At 45.7% G+C, this 21,231-nt stretch overlaps 2 protein-coding genes across 13 annotated transcripts in view; both read right to left on the bottom strand.

Moving 5' to 3' along the window:
• Nucleotides 1–999: 999 nt before the first annotated feature.
• SSBP1 (single stranded DNA binding protein 1) lies at nucleotides 1,000–10,263 on the bottom strand. Of its 3 annotated transcripts, none has more exons than XM_079993199.1 (7): nucleotides 10,041–10,263; nucleotides 8,146–8,215; nucleotides 6,895–6,958; nucleotides 6,579–6,719; nucleotides 5,139–5,226; nucleotides 3,366–3,454; nucleotides 1,000–1,168 (listed from the first exon to the last, which is right to left on the bottom strand). In XM_079993199.1, the coding sequence occupies exons 2-7, from the start codon at nucleotides 8,167–8,169 to the stop codon at nucleotides 1,125–1,127; spliced, it is 450 nt and encodes a 149-aa protein (XP_079849325.1). In that variant the 5' UTR covers nucleotides 8,170–8,215; nucleotides 10,041–10,263; the 3' UTR covers nucleotides 1,000–1,124. The 3 variants fall into 3 exon arrangements, with proteins under 3 accessions (XP_079849325.1, XP_079849323.1, XP_079849324.1); XM_079993197.1 differs by having other exon boundaries at nucleotides 5,139–5,232; nucleotides 10,041–10,259; XM_079993198.1 differs by having other exon boundaries at nucleotides 5,139–5,232; nucleotides 8,146–8,213; nucleotides 10,134–10,237.
• Nucleotides 10,264–11,237: 974 nt separating this feature from the next.
• Nucleotides 11,238–21,231, bottom strand: part of WEE2 (WEE2 oocyte meiosis inhibiting kinase) — a gene marked incomplete at its 5' end in the record, with an annotated part of 34,006 nt that continues 24,012 nt past the window's right edge. For all 10 annotated transcript variants that reach the window (XM_079992555.1, XM_079992554.1, XM_079992558.1 and 7 more), the window contains 8 exons: nucleotides 11,238–12,530; nucleotides 13,391–13,533; nucleotides 14,159–14,329; nucleotides 14,506–14,591; nucleotides 15,426–15,527; nucleotides 16,601–16,747; nucleotides 17,613–17,734; nucleotides 18,506–18,678. In XM_079992555.1, coding sequence (XP_079848681.1) covers nucleotides 12,365–12,530; nucleotides 13,391–13,533; nucleotides 14,159–14,329; nucleotides 14,506–14,591; nucleotides 15,426–15,527; nucleotides 16,601–16,747; nucleotides 17,613–17,734; nucleotides 18,506–18,678 — 1,110 coding nt within the window. In that variant the 3' untranslated portion in view covers nucleotides 11,238–12,364. The remainder of the gene's footprint in view (nucleotides 12,531–13,390; nucleotides 13,534–14,158; nucleotides 14,330–14,505; nucleotides 14,592–15,425; nucleotides 15,528–16,600; nucleotides 16,748–17,612; nucleotides 17,735–18,505; nucleotides 18,679–21,231) is intronic.

Consider the following 21,231-nt stretch of genomic DNA (forward strand, 5'->3'; position numbering starts at 1 on the left):
CTCTATGATGCTTACATCCAAGTTGACCAGCACAGGAATGCTGCGTTTGCCTTGGCAAAAGTTGTAGCAGGGTGGTCTTTATTCCAGCTTAGTTAATCCATCTAGCTCTGTGTATTAGTAGCTCTAGCTCTGTCCACTGCTAGTATGCGGTCCCCAACAGATTACCCATGAGGGAATGTGGCCCCTGACATAAAAATGTTCTGCACCCCTCAAGTTAAGGGATCTCAGGTAACGGGCTCCTTGCAGTAAACCTTACTGGTCAATTGGCAGCCTCATAATTTCAAGGGGGATATGCTGGGTCTCAAATAGAGACCAGGCTATACAAAGGTCAGAATGCAGATCTGAGAGGCACTTAGGGACGCTGACCTGGGACACTGGAAGTTGCTTTGTAACGAGCCACGCCATTGGTCCACCTAGCCCAGTGAAGCCTCCTCTGACTGGTTCCACCAAGGTTCCAGAAATAAGTATTTCTCAGCTTTGCTCATAGAAGGTTGAAAAAGGGAGAACAGAATGCAGTGGAGAAGGCAGAGCTTCCTCACACATTTGCTTACACACAAGTAATCAGAATGCCGGAATATGGCTAGTCCTACTATCAAATATGGTTCTGGTCTGGGCCTTGCTGATTTGCATAGCTCCCCACCATCCATGAAACCAATCACAACATTTTCCACAGCACTGAAGAGCAGTTACAATTAACAAGTGAAAAACAATACACATCTCTCTCTCTCTCTCTTACACACACACTGCTTTTGCAAGCTTTCTCTGCAAAGTGAAACACAGAGATGTCAAAAGCCCAGTGCTTCTTTTCTGGAAAAAAGTCACCATGAATGACTCCCTCGTTCTCTTAGAATGGCAATGGTGTCCACCTGAGAGGTGCAGGAACTGGGTTCTGGAGAGTTCTGGCTGAAAAAAAAAGCCCTGCAAAAGCCTGAATCAAGAAAAGAGGAGGACGGGGTGCAAAAATAGACACAGAACACTCACACCAACCTCCTTATTTGTTACAAAAGGTTATTTTTAATCATGGAAAAGAAACTATAGGCAGACACATGATTGCAGAATTAGGAAATGCTACCAAAAGAAGAAGAAAAAGGAACAGCTGAAAACCCGGTCCCAGGACAGACCGCTCATTCCTTTTCTCTAAGAAGGTCGCTCAGGAAAATAATGTTATCTGCAAGGAGAGAAAAAGAGACAAGTTACGCATTCAAACATGGATGGACACAAACACGGAGTCAAAGACCACTGATTTATTAGTCACCTTCTAAGCGACCATCCCAAGTTGATGTGCACATATTAAGTTAAAAACTATGAAAACAGCAGAAGAAGAAGAAGAAGAAGAAGAAGAGTTTGGATTTGATATCCCGCCTTTCACTCCCTTTTTTAAGGAGTCTCAAAGCGGCTAACATTCTCCTTTCCCTTCCTCCCCCACAACAAACACTCTGTGAGGTGAGTGGGGCTGAGAGACTTCAAGGAAGTGTGACTGGCCCAAGGTCACTCAGCAGCTGCATGTGGAGGAGCGGAGACGCGAACCTGGTTCCCCAGGATTACGAGACTACCGCTCTTAACCACTACACCACACTGGCATTTAAAAGAAGACTAAAACCAGACGCCCATACAAGAAAACCACCATCCAGAGCAGACAAGTTCTCAACTCTCCAGATGGCAAGTAGAACGCATTCACATACTAGACAATGGGTGGATGCTGCTGAGAATGGCTACTTAATGCGCCGGCAGGGGTAGTCAACTTGACCCCACAACCCACCTCACATGGGTTCTCAATATAGTGGTAACTCAGGTTAAGTACTTAATTCGTTCCGGAGGTCCGTTCTTAACCTGAAGCACCACTTTAGCTAATGGGGCCTCCTGCTGCCGCCGCTGGAGCACGATTTCTGTTCTCATCCTGAAGCAAAGTTCTTAACCTGAAGCACTATTTCTGGGTTAGCAGAATCTGTAACCTGAAGCGTATGTAACCCGAGGTACCACTGTACGTGAGGAGAGAACAGAGGGTGCAGCCGTTCCAGGACTACCTATCCATAATAAAGCTAATGGCTTTTACATGGTGAGCTGCTTACAAATGTTTTGCAACTTTGGGGTTGGTCCTAATAACAGGCTGCATCCAGCTAAGTTTTACTCAGAGCACACCCACTGAAATCAATGAACCCAAGTTAAAGCTGTTGATATGTTTCAGTTAGTCCTGAGTAGGACTAACCACTGGCTACAACCCAATGTTATTACCAGCATACCGTGGGGTGTTTTTAGCAGGTGTTTCGCTCATTAAAAGGGAATTATTTTATCCCTCTTTTCCTTAGCCACCTCTCCAAGCTGCCTCTCCTCCAACAACCACCCTGTCGGACAGAGAACGCAGGAAGATGGGAGGAAACCTATAATCGGTGGCACAGCCAGACATTCAAGTATTTCCTGCTAAACTCCTGAAATCTGAACTTTCAGACAAGGCTCGCTTTCTTTGAGAAAGCAGACAGAGTCTGACCAGCCTCTTAGTCGGCAGAGGGGAAGCGTGCAAAAGCTCACAGACAAGGAAGTAGTAATTCTCTGGATTCTGCCCTCCTCTCAATTTCTGAATGCTGCTCTCAGCTCAAAAGACACATCAAGATGCATTTAGAAAACAAACGAACTTGTATTTTAGGACAAAGTAAGTTTTAAACCACAGAGTTAAACCACAGAGCCTAGGACTTGCCAATCAGAAGGTCAGCGGTTCAAATCCCCGCGACGGGGTGAGCTCCTGTTGCTTGGTCCCTGCTCCTGCCCACCTAGCAGTTCAAAAGCACGTCAAAGTGCAAGTAGATAAATAGGTACCGCTCCAGCGGGAAGGTAAACAGCATTTCCGTGCGCTGCTCTGGTTCGCCAGAAGCGGCTTAGTCATGCTGGCCACATGACCCGGAAGCTGTACGCCGGCTCCCTGGGCCAATAAAGCGAGATGAGCTCCGCAACCCCAGAGTCGGCCACGACTGGACCTAATGGTCAGGGGTCCCTTTACCTTTACCTTCAATTTTAAAATGTGTACAATGGGATAAAGTATGACTGAACGTTCATATGTCATGAGGAAATACATTTAAGGGCGTGCATTGCCTGCAAGCTTTCTAAAATGAAAACGACTTACACACCAACAAGAAAATGGGAGAACTTGAAGAAGCATGTGCAAAATTAAAGCAGAGCAGACACTTAGCTGTCTTCACTAAGAGCACCCAACAGTGACACCTTGTGGCACAGGCTAGGCATTTAAGGCATTACTCATTTCTATCTAAATCCGCCTTGTTGTTCGAAGCAAGGAAGGAGAAAGGTGGTTCGGATGCATGGGCAACAAGCACAGCCCACTTGCCCTGCCTGGCTTGTCATAGGAAGTTCTTTACCTGCTATGATTGTTGTGGCTTGCCGCCTTACGTTGTTCTTGTCTACGTACTCGCCGTAATCTATCTTCCCTTCCACGTAGATCCGAGCACTGCCAGAAGCCAAGTATAAGACAACAGGGGAGATTAATGGTGACATTTTGCTGGTAGTGGTTTAAGAGCTACCGCTAACAGATAGCGCTCATCTGATTATTCCGTAGTCACAGAAGGTGTGAGAGGGAAGGAAAATTTCAAAAGCCATTGCCGGGGTGTGGGTGTGTGTGTGTGTGTGTGTGTGTGTGCAAACCGGAGCGTGTCTCATCACAGCAGGCTACTGAAATGGGTCCTTCTGGGTCTACACACACACACACACACACACACACACACACACAGGCTATTTTAAGTTGTGAGTGGGCTTACAGACTCAGACTCCTAGAATTGTAGAGTTGGAAGGGACCACAAGCATAATCTATATTCCAACTCCTCTTGCAGTGCAGACATCTTTCACCCAACATGGGTCTTCAACCCACAATCCTGAGATTAAGAGGGTCTACCAACTGAGCTATCCCTGAGGGCTTATTTATTTATATTCTGTCCTTCAATCAAGGAGACCAAGGCAACCTACACGGTTCCCTCCTTCCTCCCATTTTATGTGAGGTAGCCTAGGCTGGCAGGTAGTGACTGCCAGAAGGTCAGGCAGTGGGCTTCTTGCTGGCTGCATGGGGGCTTGAATTTGGGTCTCCCAGCCAAAATATACTATCCAGTCTGGCTCACGTGGGCTTCCATTCTGGTGTAATGAACATCTTGTGGCTTAGCTGGATTTAGATCACAAATAGGAGAGGACAGTGCAAATAAATATATAAAGGTAAAGGGGCCCCTGACCATTAGGTCCAGTCATGGCTGACTCTGGGGTTGCGGTGCTCATCTTACTTTATTGGCCGAGGGAGCTGGCGTACAGCTTCGGGGTCATGTGACCAGCACGACCTAAGCCACTTCTGGAAAACCAGAGCAGCACATGGAAACACCGTTTACCTTCCTGCCGGAGTGGTACCTCTTTATCTACTTGCACTTTGACGTGCTTTCAAACTGCTAGGTTGGCAGGAGCAGGGACCAAGCAATGGGAGCTCACCCCGTTGCAGGGATTCGAACTGCCGACCTTCTGAGCGGCAAGTCCTAGGCTCTGTGGTTTAACCCACAGAGCCACCCGCGTCCCACTAAATAGATATGCACCATTAATTACTACGGCCACTACATTTATTACCAGTTCTTCACCTGCAGGTTCTAGGGTGAGTTAGAACAACTTAAAATTTCAGAATTAAAACAAGATAGTCACAAGAAGAGGGTGGGTCCTAACCGTCAGGTGTCAAGGGCCACAACAACAACAAATGCATTTAAATAGCTCCAAAGAACACTAAAACAGATTTCATCTATCATCCTTATTGTGAGTTAGGTAAGCCTTAGTATCCCTCCTTATTGTAGACTTATGTCTGAGGCCCAGATTGGTTTGCTTAAGAACATCTAAGTGATTTCATCGCCAGGGGCTTCTTGCCTCAGTTCATACATTAGGCCAGACCACAAACCCCAGGTTTTCTATACCAGAAGTGGGGGACCTGTGGTCCTCTGGATGCTGTTGGACTCCAACTCCCACCAGTCCCAGCCAGCATGGCCAACAGTCAGGAATGACCTGGAAGACCACAGGTCCCCCCATGTCTGCTGAACAGGGAAGAATGTCAGCAGTAAGCTCCTGAGGTTTTGTAACGCCTGACTGTTACGCAGACTTCCCCCAGGTTAACTCACCCCTTCTTCACATACTGATACGCCACATCTCTTAGCCCCGGCCTGAACACAGAGATCCTGTGCCATGTCGTCTTCTGTGTAATATCACCTCGGTCAAAAGGAAACACAGAACAGATAAACACCTGTGGATTCATGGTCTTTTCTAGAGGGTGGGTTAAATCAGCCTTTTTGCAACGTGGCTCCCTCCAGCTGTTGTTGTGACTACCAACTCCCTTCATTTCTGGCTGGGGCTGATGGAAGGGGGAGTCCAACAACATATGGATGGCACCACGTTGGGCAAAAACTTTCATGGGGTGGAAGAAGCATTCACTTCAACCCCATCGCATTTTCTTTCAACGTGCGATCATGGAGTTTCACGGTGCAGCCACCCTGTTTCTCAACAACAGACACCCACAACAGTGCATTCTGTGTGAAGGAGCCCCACAAGTGTGTTGCCATATGTGCACAGACACCCTCCAAAAAAAGATTGTTATTAGCCCCAAATCCCAGCACTCCACGGCCTAACATGTAGGGACTCTACACACATAGAACCCTTCGCCCGAGACATGGAGAGTATGGATTGTCAAGGACACCCACAGTGGGGAAGGAGAGGCACAGCTATGCTGCACTGCAACCCCATGAACTTCCTCAATGCCAGAGAGATGCTTGCCTAGAATCCCCTAAAGTGAGCCATGTTCATTTGGGTAGGGGACCTTTTCCAGCAGACATTGGGTTTAGAACATAGGCGAGTTAGTTCCTGCTGTTCAGTGTTAAGAGTACTGTATGGGGCGGGGGGACAAGTGCTTGGAGGGCACTGAGTGGGTCAGGAGATGGCGGAGATGGAAGGTGAAGGTGGCCTTAGGAGTAAGGGCTCTCCAAGAATTTGGGAACAGGATGTTAAGCTAAGGTCAGAAATAGCAACGGCAAAAGGTCAGGAGGGGCAGGAGGGGGAGAAGTCAAAGAAAAATGAGCCCCGCTGGAGTGAAGAGCAATGAAGGACACAAGGCAGGATAGGAAAAGGAAAAGAAAGAGTCAGAGAATGGAGGGATTTGTACACTGCTTAGAGAAGACACTGTTGAAATAAATTATTATTATTATTATTATTATTATTATTATTATTATGTTGCATTTATATGCCACCCTATACCTGGGGGTCTCAGGGCGATTCACAATAAAAGATAAATATAAATAAAATATAAATATATTGGTTATGGGATTTTTGTATTTTATAGATATGCGTATGTATATTATTACCCTCTTTATTATGCTCTCTGCCCTGTGGTCTTTTTGACAAAGGGTCTTAAATAATAATTAAAAACTGGCATTATAACATAGGTTTTGATTAACCTATGCTGAAACGAAGGAGTTGAGACTTTCATCTAACACAGCGTTATGCCAGAACAGCCCCCTAAATATGTCGCAGTTAACAATGCTGAGCCTTCAGCAGCGACAGCAGCTCACCTCCTTGGAACGATTCGCTTTCTCCCGATCGCCACATCTCATTGGTTGCAAGGCTGAAGATGGTGACCGGGTTTTTGCCTTCAACTTGCCTCATGACAGGATCCTGTCCTACACGGCCAAGTAACTGGATACGATTCAAGGCTTTGAAGAAGAAGAAGAAAAAGAGAGCAGAAATAACTTAAGAGAAGGAACCACCATGGTTGTGTTGACACACCCTTGGCAGCACGAAAGACAGTTAAATAGCACAAGATTATGTGATACTGACTCCACATGACCCACAGAGCTTGCCTGTCTCATCTCAAGAAGAGCTACTTACATCTTTCAAGGACTAAAGGCAGCGCCGGCGACTCAGACTCATGCCTCACAAACTGGCGCATCACCTAGAAGAAAGGAAAACAATGGGCAAAGCCAATACAGCAGGGATAGGGAATCGTGTTTTTTTCTGTCAAGGGCCACACTTCCCTGGAAGTAATCTCTTGGGGGCCACGTGATGGGGCTGGGGAGAGGAACAAAGCTACTTCCCCCCGCTTTTTGCCACACCCCTTTCCTCCATTTTTGTTCTCTTTCCAGTCTGCATGAAATTAGATTGCAGGCCACAGCTACCATCCCTGCAATAGGGCATTTCTGGTGGGGACTGTCACTTGATTTTGGGGGAGCAGGGGAGAGGGAAAAGGTGATGTGAGTGGTCCAGGATGCATCCATGTTTCAGCCGTTTGTGTAGTTTGGTGTCCAGTGACACACTTCAGCTCTGGTAACAGCCATCACCCACCTTCATTCATTTGCTAGTGCCAATAAATAAAGGGTTTAATAAGGCCACATTTGTACCATACATTCAAAGCACTATTATGCCACTTTAACAGGCATGGCTTCCCCCAAAGAATCCTGGGTACTGTAGTTTGTTAAGATACTCCCATTCTCTTCACAGAACTTCAGTTCCCAGAGTTCCCTCGGGAAAGAGATTGATTGTAGTGCTGTGAGAAGAATATGGGTCTCCTAACAACTCCCAGTGCCCTTAAATAACCACAGCTCCCAGAATTCTTTGGGGGAAGCGATGGGTGTTAAAGGGGTATAATAGTGCTTTACCTATATGGTTTTGACATTGTCTAAAAGGGTCAGGTCTGACTGGGATTCTCGGACCCTGCCACAACAGAGTAGCAAGAGGCTGACAAGTAGCTGCTTAAAGCTGGCATTCTAGGGTTCTGCAGGCATCCAGGGCATGTTGTGCTGAGGAACTTTTTTGTTTTCCAGTTGAGGGTGACATTCCTTTGTGAGTAATCTGTTAGAAGTTGATGGCAAAAGCGGACAGGGCTACTGCTTTTCTCTCCCCCTGCCAGAGGTCTGAAGTATTTGCCTGCAAAGGTCTTTTGCAATTAAGCTGGGCTGCAATTTTTCACAGTTTCTTTGTACCACTTCTCACACTTCAAAACCACAGCCTGCCTAGAAGGTCAAATAGCAGGCATACAACCATAAGCAACTTCCAGCTCCTTGACTTTGCTTTTGATATGTGTCTTCTACTTCACAGAAAACAGCGCTTAAAAACTGTGCCAAAAGAATATGGAATTGTTACCTGCAGTAAGGGCCTGCGCAACATTTCTGCTGCTTTCTTTACGTCTTCTTAGGGGGTTTTGCCAGTTCCTCTGAAAGACAAAGCAGCTATTAAAACAATCAGTTTCCTGTTGCCATAATACCTTACTCAATTTGTCTCCTCTTAGAACACAATAAAGCTATCCCTTTTGTCTTTTCTGCACACTTCACATTTGGTATAAGTCCCATATGCGCTATGCATCTAAAGCACAAAGCATAGGAAGCATAGAAACAAGCCAGGAGTAGCTGAAGAAACACAGTAACTCATCAGAGACCTTGCATATACAGTCTGGCCATCTTAACAGACATGGAAGAAAAGGGGATAACTTAAACTCTGCCTTCCAGATGTTGTGGTGCTCGATCTCCCAACAGCCCCAGCTAGTGCAGCCAACTGTCTGGGGTGATGGGAGTCGTAGTAACATCTGGAGGGACACAGATTCCTTATTCCTGGTTTAAAGTGAATCGTTTTGTGGCAGACCCCCAAAGTATTTCAGAAAATCCTGACCCTTTTCCTTAACCCACAGGAGTCATTAGACAAGACAAATTAAGTGGATTTCTGGCTGTTGCCCCAGGGTTATAATCAGGACTAAACCATGCCCTTAATCATCCCAAACAATCACTAGCTGCCACCACCAAAATATCAATACTTTGGGCAGGGTGTGTGTGGGTGCATTTTACAGGGTCACCACCCTGTCAACCTCTGCTCACCCTAGCAGGCTCACATGTAATAGCATGGCTGAGAAGAATGAGACAATAATCTGGGGTGAAAAGATACAATGATTCAAAAGATGACATATTACTTTCACTGAACAGTTACAAATTATGAACACAATACACAGAACATGGCATCACAGCCAGCTAAGCGTTCGTTCTCCCTTGTTTGTGGTGAAGGTTAGACAAAGCAGGTTAGTTAGTAAGCATTCGTTCTGATTTGCTGGCAGGGAGGTTACATGACATTGCCTCAGAGCAAGTGCCATTTTCCTTCCACTTTCCTTACTGCACAAAGCCTGATCTTTGGAGGCAGCTAGTTTATTGTGCAAGTCCTCCTGGAACTGCAATTTCCAGAGTTCTCTAGGAAGAGGGATTGTCTCTTAAACCACTCTGAGAATTGCAGTTCCGTGAGGGGAACAGTGGCCTCCTAACAAATCTCAGCACCCTTTACAAACTACAGCTCCCATGATTCTTTGGGGAAGGAAGCCATGGCTGTTTAAAGCGATATGCCGGTGCTTTAATTGTGTAGCGCAGATGGGGTTTTAACCGCGTGCTTTAAAAACTGCATTAAGAGAGCATAAATTTGAAGTCGCTTTCTCTATAAAGTTCACAAAAAACCCAACGTGGTGGTGGGAAAATAATCTTGTGATGCTGACGGCTCTGGCAGAGATGTGCGTCGAGGAAGAAGTGGAGATGCGCTCCCGGCAGGACCCGCTTTGGGGAGAAAAGAGAAGGGAGCGCTCACCGCGCAATACGAGGGATCAGGGAGGAAAATTAAGATGCACGTATGAACAGGAGAGGCACGTCCGAATCCGAGGCAATTAAGGCCAAAACGCGTACACGTGCATAGTCACGCGGGCAAAAGCAGCGGGCGTGCAGCTCCAGGGGTTTTACATGAGGATGCAAGAGGCTGGATATACTGGGCGGGGGTGGTGAGCACCGTGCGGTTTGTTTGCAAGGATCATAATAATACGGGATAAGAATAATATATTTATTTATACCCCACCTTTTCCCCGGGCGGGACTCAAGGCGGATTACAGGTAAAATCAAATTACAGGTAGAAATCAAAGCAAGGCTTGCTTTAAACAACAACCTGGGGATCTACTGCATTAGGAAAAATGCACCCCTGAATACTCTCTCCCCGCGCCCTCTGCACCCTCTATTTACCTGGAAGGAAACGAGGCTCCGTTCGCCCTCCTCAGATTCACGCGCTCGGGGCTACGCGGGTCCAAAGAGATAGGAAAGGACAGAGAAACCCACCGCGGTGGGTCCGCGCGGATACTTCCGGTGTGAAATGGAATTGGGACCCCTACAGCGCAGACCACGCCGGGTTGAACCATAGAGAGGCGCAGGGGTAGAGCGACGCCACACCGGAAAGAGGGCCGAGGACCCAACGGCGCCTTTAAAGCGGAAGTTGGGGCTGTGCACCGAGCAACCAACCAATCAACGGCAGCCTTTCTCTCCCTCCTCCTCCATAGCCCCTGGACCAGTTTCCGGATTTCAGTGGCGCTATTATTTCCATCCCCACCAGAGGGGAGAGCGAGGCCGGTGAGAGACCAGGCGGGATCAGGTCCGTCGGCTTCCTGCCGCCTGCAAAAGCGGGAGTATTTAAAAGGGACTCAGGAGAAGGAATAAGCAAGGGGGGTTGTCCTTGTTTTTCCGTATACACACACGAGGAAGCCAATGCCAGTCCTACTTCAGAGTAGACCCGTTGGAACGAATGAATCCGAGGAAGACTTCGCCCAGGTCAGCCGCCTTTTGGGGGCACCTTTTAAAAATGCTGCCTGTGCGTGTCTTCTGCTTCTCTGGTGGGGGGGGGGGGAATAGCTGGACTTGGAAGTTGGGTCCCCTGAAGACCAGCAGCACTCCTAACAATTGCCCTCACATCCCCCAAAGAGCTTTGTGAGAACTATAGATATGTATGAACGCAGGTATGTTGCTACCCAGCACAGGAATCGGCCGACATGGTGCCCTCCACATGATGTCAGAACAGAGTTCTGCCCACATCCATCCCTGGGTGGGCTTTAACCCCTTAGCCAGCAGAAGGACAGCAAGGAGGAAGCCAGTCTGACTTCTCTAGGAAGAGCCACTATGGCCAAAGCTCTGGACTGATGAGAGATGCCATCTAGAAGCCTCTGGAGGGCACTATATTGGTCATGCCAGCTGTAGCCCGCCCCCGGTGCAGCCTTTGCACAGCAAAAAAAATGTCATAATGTTTGCAACAGACATTACTGTGGCAAAGCCCACAGTGGAGCAACTGAAGTCAAGATGCATCCTGGAATCAGCCACAAGACTGTGTGGTCACAGGTAATGTCATCAGCCCTCCCTTGTATGATCTGAAACAAAATTTCCACACACATACACTTTAGAAGCAAACAAAATTAGAAGCTTTATTCACAAATGTATCACTTTCTTTTTTTAAGAAAAAGAATCATTTCTCAACAGCTATAAAATTTGTGCTGTCCAGCAGCTAGTGAAGTAAAGCTATCTTCAGGAAAGTCAGGGGAACTCACACAGAGAGGCTTGAAAACCCCCAAAAGACACTGCTGCGATTGGCCAAGTCTTCATGACTGGGCTAGTCAACAAAGCAGTGTTTTGCGTTCAGGAAAACCACAACAGAAGTTAACACTTCAACAGGGGCATAAGGTTTACTTTATTTTATTTATGAACACTTTACATAACATAATCCCCAGAACATCAAGGCGTTCTAAAAAGCATTTATAATTCCCTTCCAATGTGCTTGAAACACCACCACCCATCCCAGACGACACTTGGCAAAAAAACAGATCAATCCTTTACCTGTCAGTATTGTCAGCCACCCACATTAAGAACAGCAGGTGCTCTATCCTGGACACAAAAAAAGACAGCCATCAAGACCAGGCTGTATCCTGTCTGCTATTGCTCATGGAAAACATAATCTGTTTCCAAATATAGACTTGTTTTATTCAACCCCCATTGGCAGCAGGGCTAACCTGTTGATTTTAGAAGGATCCTGTTCATTAGGTCTGTTGAATATTAAATATATATTTTGCATTGGTTACTTTCTCTGGCTCTATCGATGGGACGTAAATGTTAGTGATGGCAGGGCCCATCCCAACTGCAAGAGGAACAAGCCATCTGCTGCCTGAATCGTTTTCCATTTGAAATACAGCTAGGGGCTGTGTGTTGTCGTTGTTTTAAAGTGAAAAACACAAGGGGTCTTGAAAACACAGGATAACCTAAAGGCTAGAGAAAGGAAATAAAGTTGTACACTCTTCTGATAATCCTGGGAGGGAAAACAAACCCACTCGTTTCAGGCAAAAGGAAGTGACAGACAGGTTTAAAAAGAGGTTATGTTGTAATGTGATGGGTAGCAACTATCTCTTACAAGTAGCCAGATTTAGTACTATGACAATCGCATGATGGAATAAGTAAAAACACAGTCCCTTAAATCTGAAGGTGTCTCTTGTTTCTAAGGGGTGTGTTTTCAGTGATTTGAGGAGCCTAAACCATCAAAAGCCACCAGCAGTAAAGCTAAACGACCGGGCATTTTTCCCTCCAACCAGACGCTTCTTGCTGTTTGGGTGCTTTGAGTTGGCTCCAGATTCTTGAGGCCTGGCACATTCCAAAAATTTATCCTTTTTGAAGCTCTGGGCAAGACGGGCTGCTCTCAGCTCTCTGAAAAAGAGAGGAGGAATTTGGTATGATTTAACACAAGGGGTTGCCAATGTCGCACACATATTTGCACATACAGACTTTCCTTCCTGCCCACAGGGCCCCCTTCCACTGCTGAAAGTGAGCTTTCTACTGTTGGTAACAGTAAGTTGTGGTGTAGTACATAACAGTGTGCTTGGTTGCAGTGTGGATGGGCAAAACTCTTGCTACTTTATTGGCTCCCCCCCCCCCCCCCAAGAATCCTGGAAATTGTGGTTTGTTATGGGGTCCTATAACAAGTCAACACCCACAACAAAATGCACTTCCCAGGATTCTTTTGGGGAAGCCAAGATGGATAAGAGTGCTTTAAATTGCATGGTGTAGATTTGCCACAACCTCCTTTCTTCCCTTTGCCCTGCCCACTCAAAACTAGCATGAAGTCACAGACCCTCCTCCTCACTTTAAAATAGCAGGAGGTAAATAAAACTGACATGGAAAGTCAGTCTACAAGGAAGACGTGGCACTCCCAGTGAAGGATTGTATCAGAGGCATGTGGAAACCCAGATGTCAGAATTCTATGATGAGGAAAAGACATGGCTTGGATTTTTTTCCTGACATAAGCCACAGTTGCATTTAGAACAGATAGGAGAAGCATTGGCCATCCAAATGCTGCTGAACTACAACTCCCATAATTGCTGGCCACGCTTGCTTAGGGCCTGGTGGCCGCTGAAGTTCAGTCAACATCTGGAGAGCCAGTGGTTCTTCACACCTGATTAAGAACATGTTCTCCCTGCAAAGGAGAAGTCACTTCCAAGCCAGGTAGTCCAATGCCCTTGTTTGCAAATCTTGATTGGCTACTGAAGCATGAAGGTCCCTTTTTTTACCTTTCCAGCATGGCAATTTTGAACCTCTCCACATTCAGCTGTTCCTGAAGCTGGGCAGCTTTCCCAAGAGAAGGCCGGAGGATGGAGTGTTTGGTTAATGCAGTGGCTGATGGCCTCACAACCGGATCAGGATGAATCATCAGCTGATGCAAGCAGGGGAAAGAGAGATTTTGATATTCAGTGATGCGGTTGGATAATTTTAGATGATGAATTTTCAGGGGGAGGGCAGGCTCTTTAGATGGCAATGTGTTTTGGGCATTACTTCAGCTATGCGGTAAGCCTACCCTGCTACATAACTGGATAGCTCAGTTGGTTAGAGCGTGGTGCTGTTAACACCAAAGTCGTAGGTTCGATCCTCATATGGGACAGCTGAGTATTCCTGCATTGCAGGGGGTTGGACAATGATCCTCAGGGTCCCTTCCAACTCTATGAGTCTATGATTTGAGCACCCTCCTCATTCTGCTGAGTGGGGTCCTTAACTTCTGCCTCAAAGTCCTGATCTGACGGCACCATGGCTCATATTATTGATGCGTGGAAATGTCACTGCTCTCCTCATGCTAGGAACTTAGGAAGCTGCCTTATACTGAATGAGACCATTGTCAATTCAGCTCAGTATTGCTTACACTGGCTGGCAGCAGCTCTTTGGGGTTTCAGGCAGGGGTCTCTCTTGGCCCCACTTGGAGATGACTGGAACCAAACCTGGGACGTTCTACATGCCAAGCATATGCTGTACCACTGAGCTACAGTCCTCCCCCAAAGGACACTCACACTGAGCAGTTCTGCAAAGCCCCGCGACAGCTGCTGAGGGATTAGCGGAAGGTTGCCTTGGCGGATGTGATGCCACAGGGTGCCGTTGGTAGGCAGGGAACCACAGCCTGCTGCCAGAGAGATGGTCAGTGCAAGGGCAAAGATGTCTGCTTTGGGCAGGTAGCAGTATTGCTATGGAGGAAGCAGAAGATTTTAAAAGGGAAAAAACTGTCAAGAGAGGTTATGGACCCAAGTCTGATCATGTTCAAATCAGCATCTCTCTTCAGGAAAAGGGATTTTAATGGGAAGTGTATAAGTTCCTGCTTCTGCTGAAGCCCCCATGAGCCAAAGAAAGCCCACATCATTACCTCTTGCAAGACTTCATTGGCCAAAAATCGGCTATCACCCTCTTCCACCTGGGGATTGGTTATGGATGTCACATGTCCAAGGTCCCCTAAGAAAAAGAAACTTGTGAGCCATGAAATGCATTAATATATGCCAGCGGTCTGTGCAAGCTTTCTGCATTCAGCAAGTCCTACACAAGACAGATTAGTCTGCTGAAGAAATTCAGCATGTGCTACAGAATTTTATTTTATTTTTACTTGTATTTTTATTACACATTCGTTTCTTTGGGAGGAAAGACGAGGTATAAATTTGTTGAGTAGGGGAATTATACACCAGGGCTGTGGTCCTCCTGATGTGGTTGTAGTCCAACTCCCACTAATCCCAGCCAGCAAGGCCAATGATGACATTGTAATCTTGCAATCTCTGGAGGGCTCTTCTTGCATGCTGGAACCTACAGCTGGCTTTTCTGGCCTGAGCCTCTCAGTGTTGTAGGCTCACACATACAATATATAATATTTCTTGAGTGAAATGTATTTGTCTACACTTGAGAAGGAAGCTAGCAGGCTGAAGGCAACTTTCAGGTTATATTACTCAAGTCCAGCAGCACCCTGATTAGTCAAGGGTGGCAATCCATCCATCAAAGCAGGAATCAACCCATGGGTGACCTTGTTGGATATGTTCTATGCATTAAAAAAATGGAATAAACAACCCCCAAACAACCTATATGCAGTTATGTGCATTCAGTTGATTCTTGCTGAACCCATTCTAATATCTATTCAGGACCCAGAACAGTTCTTCTTGCCCCTCTTCCCACTTAATGTGGCCCACTCTTCCATGGGTCCCATCTGAGAATTTGGAGCAGAAGGAGAGAGAGATTGGTATGTACACCCTAAAAACCATTCAAGTCTTAGCTCTAGAAGCATAGAGTATTTACGCTACCAACCAATTTTATACACCACATTAGAAGAGGCAAAGCCGTCGTCTTCACTGTCGCTCTCCTCCTGACCAGCAGGCCCAATCAGCTTATGACATATAAAGATATTGCCTGTAAATGCAAAGACAGAAAAACAGCACGGAAGCTTGAAATGCCCACACAGATAAACCGCAGTCTGCATTCCACAATCACTTTTTTGCCTGCCGCTAAATATCCAATCTGGGGAAGAGAGAAGTCTAAGAAATGCTGTCAGATAGACAAGTGGATTTCCTTTTGGATGAAGCCATGACTGATTTTACGGTTGTAAGCATCATCAACCCCAAATTCAAATGAAGCCTAAGAAGATGAATTTCCAGAGTTTTCCAGCAATTGGGGTACAGTAGGGCTTGAATTATTTTATTTCAAAGAATCCTTGAGGAAAGGCGAGTATTGCAAAACTGCCCCCTTGTTTGATGCAGGAAATCCACATTTAGAATATCCCCATTGCTATATGGTCTCTGCTGGAAGGTGTCCCAACAAGGGACAGCCCACCACCCCTTTAGATAATTGGTTTCATTGTCAAACTGCCTTTACCATCAATATGTTTCTCTTGATGTTTGATTGAACTATACCAGCCCATTAGATTTAGGCAGTAGAGCCTTTGTCCCCTTCTATGTGTTTTCACCCACTGTCAACCCTGACCTCCAATCAGTCTTTCCTTCCATAGGCTGAACATACCTAGAGTTCCTTCAGCCTATCCTCATATGATCCATTTCAGCTTCCTCTCTGTTGTGGGTGCATAGCTTCAGTGAATTAAACTAATCTCAACCCTGTCTACTCAGAAGTTGGTCCTACTGAATTCAATTGGCCAGGTAATTGGGGTTATGCCCAAGTTAGTAATAAGCTAGGCTCAAGTTTCCCTATTCCTTAGAACAAAACCCTAAACAAGGACTGGCACAGTTCCTATTTAAATATGATGAGCCTCCATCCCGTCTAAAAGCTCAACTGTGCTTAACTCACTTTTCTCAAAGGGTCATGGCAATGTGCTTATGCATGCCGTTCACAAATATTTGATGCCTAAAGCACTGACCAAACTGCAGGAGGCAGTGGAAGACAGGAGTGCCTGGCGTGCTCTGGTCCATGGGGTCACGAAGAGTCGGATACGACTAAACAACAACAAAGCATTACTGAACAGAAATGCTTACTGGGTTTGATGTCCAAGTGAACCAGGCCAGAAGTGTGAATATATTTCAGTCCCATGGAAACTTGCAGCAAGATCTCCTTCAGCTCAGATTCTTTGAAATAATCCGATGTATTTGCCTTTTCCAAAAGCACATCTTGGAGGCTCCCACCTGTGGAAAGCCAAGCGATCACAGCAGACAGAGTTCCTCGCCCACTTGTTCACAGAGCCTCCTTCTAAAGCAGATTGCGCTCTTTTAGAAGGCAGGAATTTAGAAGATATGGTTAACAGCTAAGTGGTAGCCTCACACTTCTGCCTCTTAGAGTTTTGGTTTGAATCTACTAGCTTCCATCACTTTTATTTCAAAGGGTTTTGATTGACATCTTCTGCATTGGCTCTTTTATATAAGGAAACTCCCAACATTTCTGCTAGCCAGGCCCCCATGTAGATTTTGGTTTATCTCAGTACTGTATCTTTTTACATATCTTAAATTCAGTTTACCACATTTCCATATCAGTTTGTGATTTATTTATTTTTATTAACATAATTCCACCAGTGTTTTAGTGCTAATTTCTCCCAATGCATATTTTGTATGTCAACCTTTGCAAGCCATTCCCTAAATATAATTTTGCCTTTTTTTAACCTTATATGTGCATTTTATGGACACCTGCTCTTAGTATATGCATTTTGTACACATCATTTTGGTTGGAGAACTGGGCAGAAGCTTTCGTGCAATGGGAATACCCATTTTTTGCAGATCCTTCTGCTCATTCCTCATGTTTGGTCCTTTAGAGATCCCAGATTTTGCATTTGGGGTGGAGGTGGAGAGCTTCAGTTCCTTGTGGCAGTTTGTGAGTCTAGAAAGCAACAGGGTGGCAATTCATCTTGCTCTTCTGGACTTCCAAACTCCATGAGCATCCATTAACCTCAATTTAAGTACACAAAGGACTTCACAAAGTGCATGTGAATTTAAAGTTTCAGTTAACATGGGAAGTTGAGCAGTATCCTAAGCCCCCACCTCTACCCCCAATCCTTACCATTGCAGTGCTCATTCTGAATGATCATGTGATCATCTTCTGCCCAAGCCGAGTAATAACGCACAACATGGGGATGATGGCCGAGCACAGCATGGGCATAGACTTCCCGCAAAGCCATTTGCCTAGAGAGAATGAGAGAGAGAGAGAGAGAGAGAGAGAGAGAAATGACCCATCATTCAAAGAACAATATTGTTGCGAGATCAGGAGTTTGGACAGGGGAGGGTTAATGGAGTCAGACAAGACTTCCTGGAGAACTTGACAAAGTTATTCTTTAAATGGCTGGGAAATACTTGGAAGGGGATATGCTTCTCCACCCCCACACTTAGAGAAACAATAGAAAGGTAAGCACTGGTGACCCTGAAGTCTCTCACCGCTAAAAGATCTCTTTTGGGGGTGGGAGAGTGGGGGGAGGAAACAGTATTGTTATGGAACAAAAGTTCTTAATTCAATACTAGATTAGATTTCACTGGAGCGCTGGGCACGGACTAAGGAAAGGCAGGCCCTGAATGGCATGGGGAAGGAAAAGGTTCATTAAACGGATGGCGGATTTCATTTTTAAATGCTTTCAGTCTGCTTTTCGCATGACCTTTTCCAATACTTGGCTAATCTCAAATCCAACTTATTTACACACTAGTTAGAGAGCATCTTAGAGGATGTGAAATGTGGTTTGGGGAATCCAGAAGCAAACATTGCCTTTTGAGCCTATAGTGGGAAGAACAATGACAATACCTATCATGGTCTATTTTAAAAAGGGGTGGGGTGGGAGAGTTAAGATAAGCAGCCGTGGTACAACTTCTAGCGTCATTCAATCCAGAAATTTATTGACCAATCCAGCCAAGGCTCTACTCATTTCATCATGGTGTGTCTCTGTGTGTTCTGCGGTGATCACTTACTCATCTGAAGAACCAGCAAGGGGTCTCTTGGAGCGCTTGATGGCATAGACGCACCCATCCAGCCTTTTGACGCACTTGTACACGGAACCAAATTCCCCCACACCTATTTTCTCTAGCTCCAAGAATTCCTTCTTGTAGCGGGAAACCATGTTGCTCTCACGTAAGAGGAATCTCTGGAGGAGGGAGAGAAAAATCCACGTAAGTTTAAGACAGGTTTGCCCATCAAATCCCGAGCATGACTTGAAGAGACCTTGCGATGTGAGGCCCTGGGTTCTGGTTCCTGGATGCAGTGATGTCCTTCCAGAAATAGCCAACATTGCTTTCCCATCATCCTTGACCACTGGCTACCTTTGCTGGGCCTGGTGGGAATTTGAGTCCAGCAAGATCTGGAGTTGGCACCAAGTTGGGTACCCTACTTTGCACACACAGTATGGTATCCTGCTTCACTGGAAAAGCTTCCTGTCTTCTTCCTGATTTATCAATGAAGGAAGATCACCACCCTTACACTATGTCACTTCACAAGCTACTTTGGAAAGTGCCCTTAGTGTCCAGAGTAGTTTGCTATGCAGCATGGTGCAGATGAAACAAAATCCTCAAGTCATATATTTTCCACTTGCAGGGTCAAAGCAGCTGGAGAGGAAGGACTGAGCATGATTTTTTGCAGGAAAAAAAGCAGTGCAAAAGCAAACTATTAAAGACACCCCCTTCTTTGCAATCGGTTCACCACCAGCAGCTTTCAAATTGCAGCCCCAGTGTCAACATTTTGCAAAATATAAAGCCTGATAAATCAAAGAACTGCACCCAGTATGTATTTATGCTCTTGCAGAAAATGCTATTGTTAGCACCCCTCCTGCAAAACATATTCTACGACAGATGTTCAGATTTTAATCAATGGTGTTGGCACTGTTTCTCTGCTAAGAGCTTCTAGTAGATCATAGCACTAACCTAGAATTAAACTTGGAGAGGCACAAACATCAAAGCCTTCAGGGCAGATGGAAATGGATCCAATATGCTGAGTCAAAATACTGCCAGCAGCCGTGCCAACATAAAAGTGCCTGCCCTGCCCCATTTTGTTTCCCTTGGCATGTGATTGCTTTTGACGTCTATGGTCAGCACTCTGTTCCCTCTCAGCCCACAGCTCTGGCTGAATAATTCACTCCACGTGTAAGTTATAGCATCAGTGCTGACTCAGAGGCAGAGGGCATGCTATGTGCACAGGAAGCCACAGGTTCAATCCCTTAGAAAAGACCCTGACCCAAAGAGCGGCCAATATTGGTAAGATGGAGAATGATTCTCACCTGGTAGAAGGCCGCTTTCTATGCTCCCAGCAGCATTTCAAATTACCGTATTTTTTGCACCATAACACTCACTTTTTTCCTCCTAAAAAGTAAGGGGAAATGTCTGTGCGTGTTATGGAGGGAATGCCTACGGGTGGCATGCCTACGGATTTTCCTCCTCTAAAAACTACGTGCGTGTTATGGTCAGGTGCGTGTTATAGAGCGAAAAATACGCTAATGAAGCCTGAAGAGTTAGATATGGACTGGGACATGTTTCTTACTAAACCACATTGCCTGCAAGTTCGCAGGAGTGATGGTCAAACCAGATCAAACCAGTGGCCCCCGGAACTCTGTGCTTCTTCCCCCATTCCTGTACTCTCCAGATGTTTTGGACTACAGTCCCCATCATCCCTGACTATTGCACTAATTGGGCCTGACGGGAGTTTGAATGTACCACCATCTTAAGGCAGATACTGCATTACACAGACATCACTTCACTTCTTGGATTGTTATTGATGCTAAGGAACTACTCTTCAGGTTGTTCTATAATTTATTACAGTTTACATTACGATAGGGGGGGAAGGGGGGACATTTCACTTAGCTTAATTGAGAAAGAGACTGGAGTACATTGTACAGTCGAATCTAAGCTAGCTTTTTCAAGGTAAACAGCAAGCAAATAAGCATTTTGTGCAAGTTGGAATTTGTTAATTTTTGGAATGGAAATTTAGGAATTTGTTGATTTCTGGCCAAGATATGATCAACCCATGGACAGGGTTGCATCTAAAGTTAGTCCAGTGCAGATGAGACCCATTAATTTCAATAAACATTGGTAGCTTGGGCCCATTCATTACAGTGGGTCTGAGTATTTAGTTATTTTTGCTTTTGCAGCCCACATTTTCTCCAAGAAGCTCAAGCTAGCATACGTGGTGTTCCCTCTCTCTGTATTATTCTCACAACCACCCTGTGAGGCGGGTTAGACTGAGAGACGGTGCCTGGTTCAAGGTCAACCAGGGGGCTTCATGGCTGGGGGGCGGGATTTGACCCTGGTTCTCCAGGTCCTAGTCTAATACCTGAAAACCTCCTCCACCAGGTTCATTTATGGCAAGTGCATTACTACCAGGAGAATCATTGAAAATGGGCAGGAGAGGGTAGAACTGGAAGAAAACAGGGAGCTGAACTTCCAAGTAGTTTTAAAGCTGAACCAAAGTAAACTTTCAGCTTGGCCTTCAGCCTATACCTCAGCTTATTAGCCGTACTTTAGAACTTAAAACAGAGATCTGATGCAACGCGTAGTTTAGTTTTGAATGGTGATGTTGTTGAAACCTGTTAAGTAACTATCTGGTGTTGTAATAACTATTGCCTTGCACCACCTAATTTTTCCTCCCCACCCCATTTCATTAAAATATAAAATGATGGGCTTTCTTTGAAAATGTACAATGAAAAGAAAGT

This window comes from Podarcis cretensis, assembly GCF_951804945.1.
Source record: "Podarcis cretensis genome assembly, chromosome: 10".
In the NCBI taxonomy this organism is placed as follows: domain Eukaryota; kingdom Metazoa; phylum Chordata; class Lepidosauria; order Squamata; family Lacertidae; genus Podarcis; species Podarcis cretensis.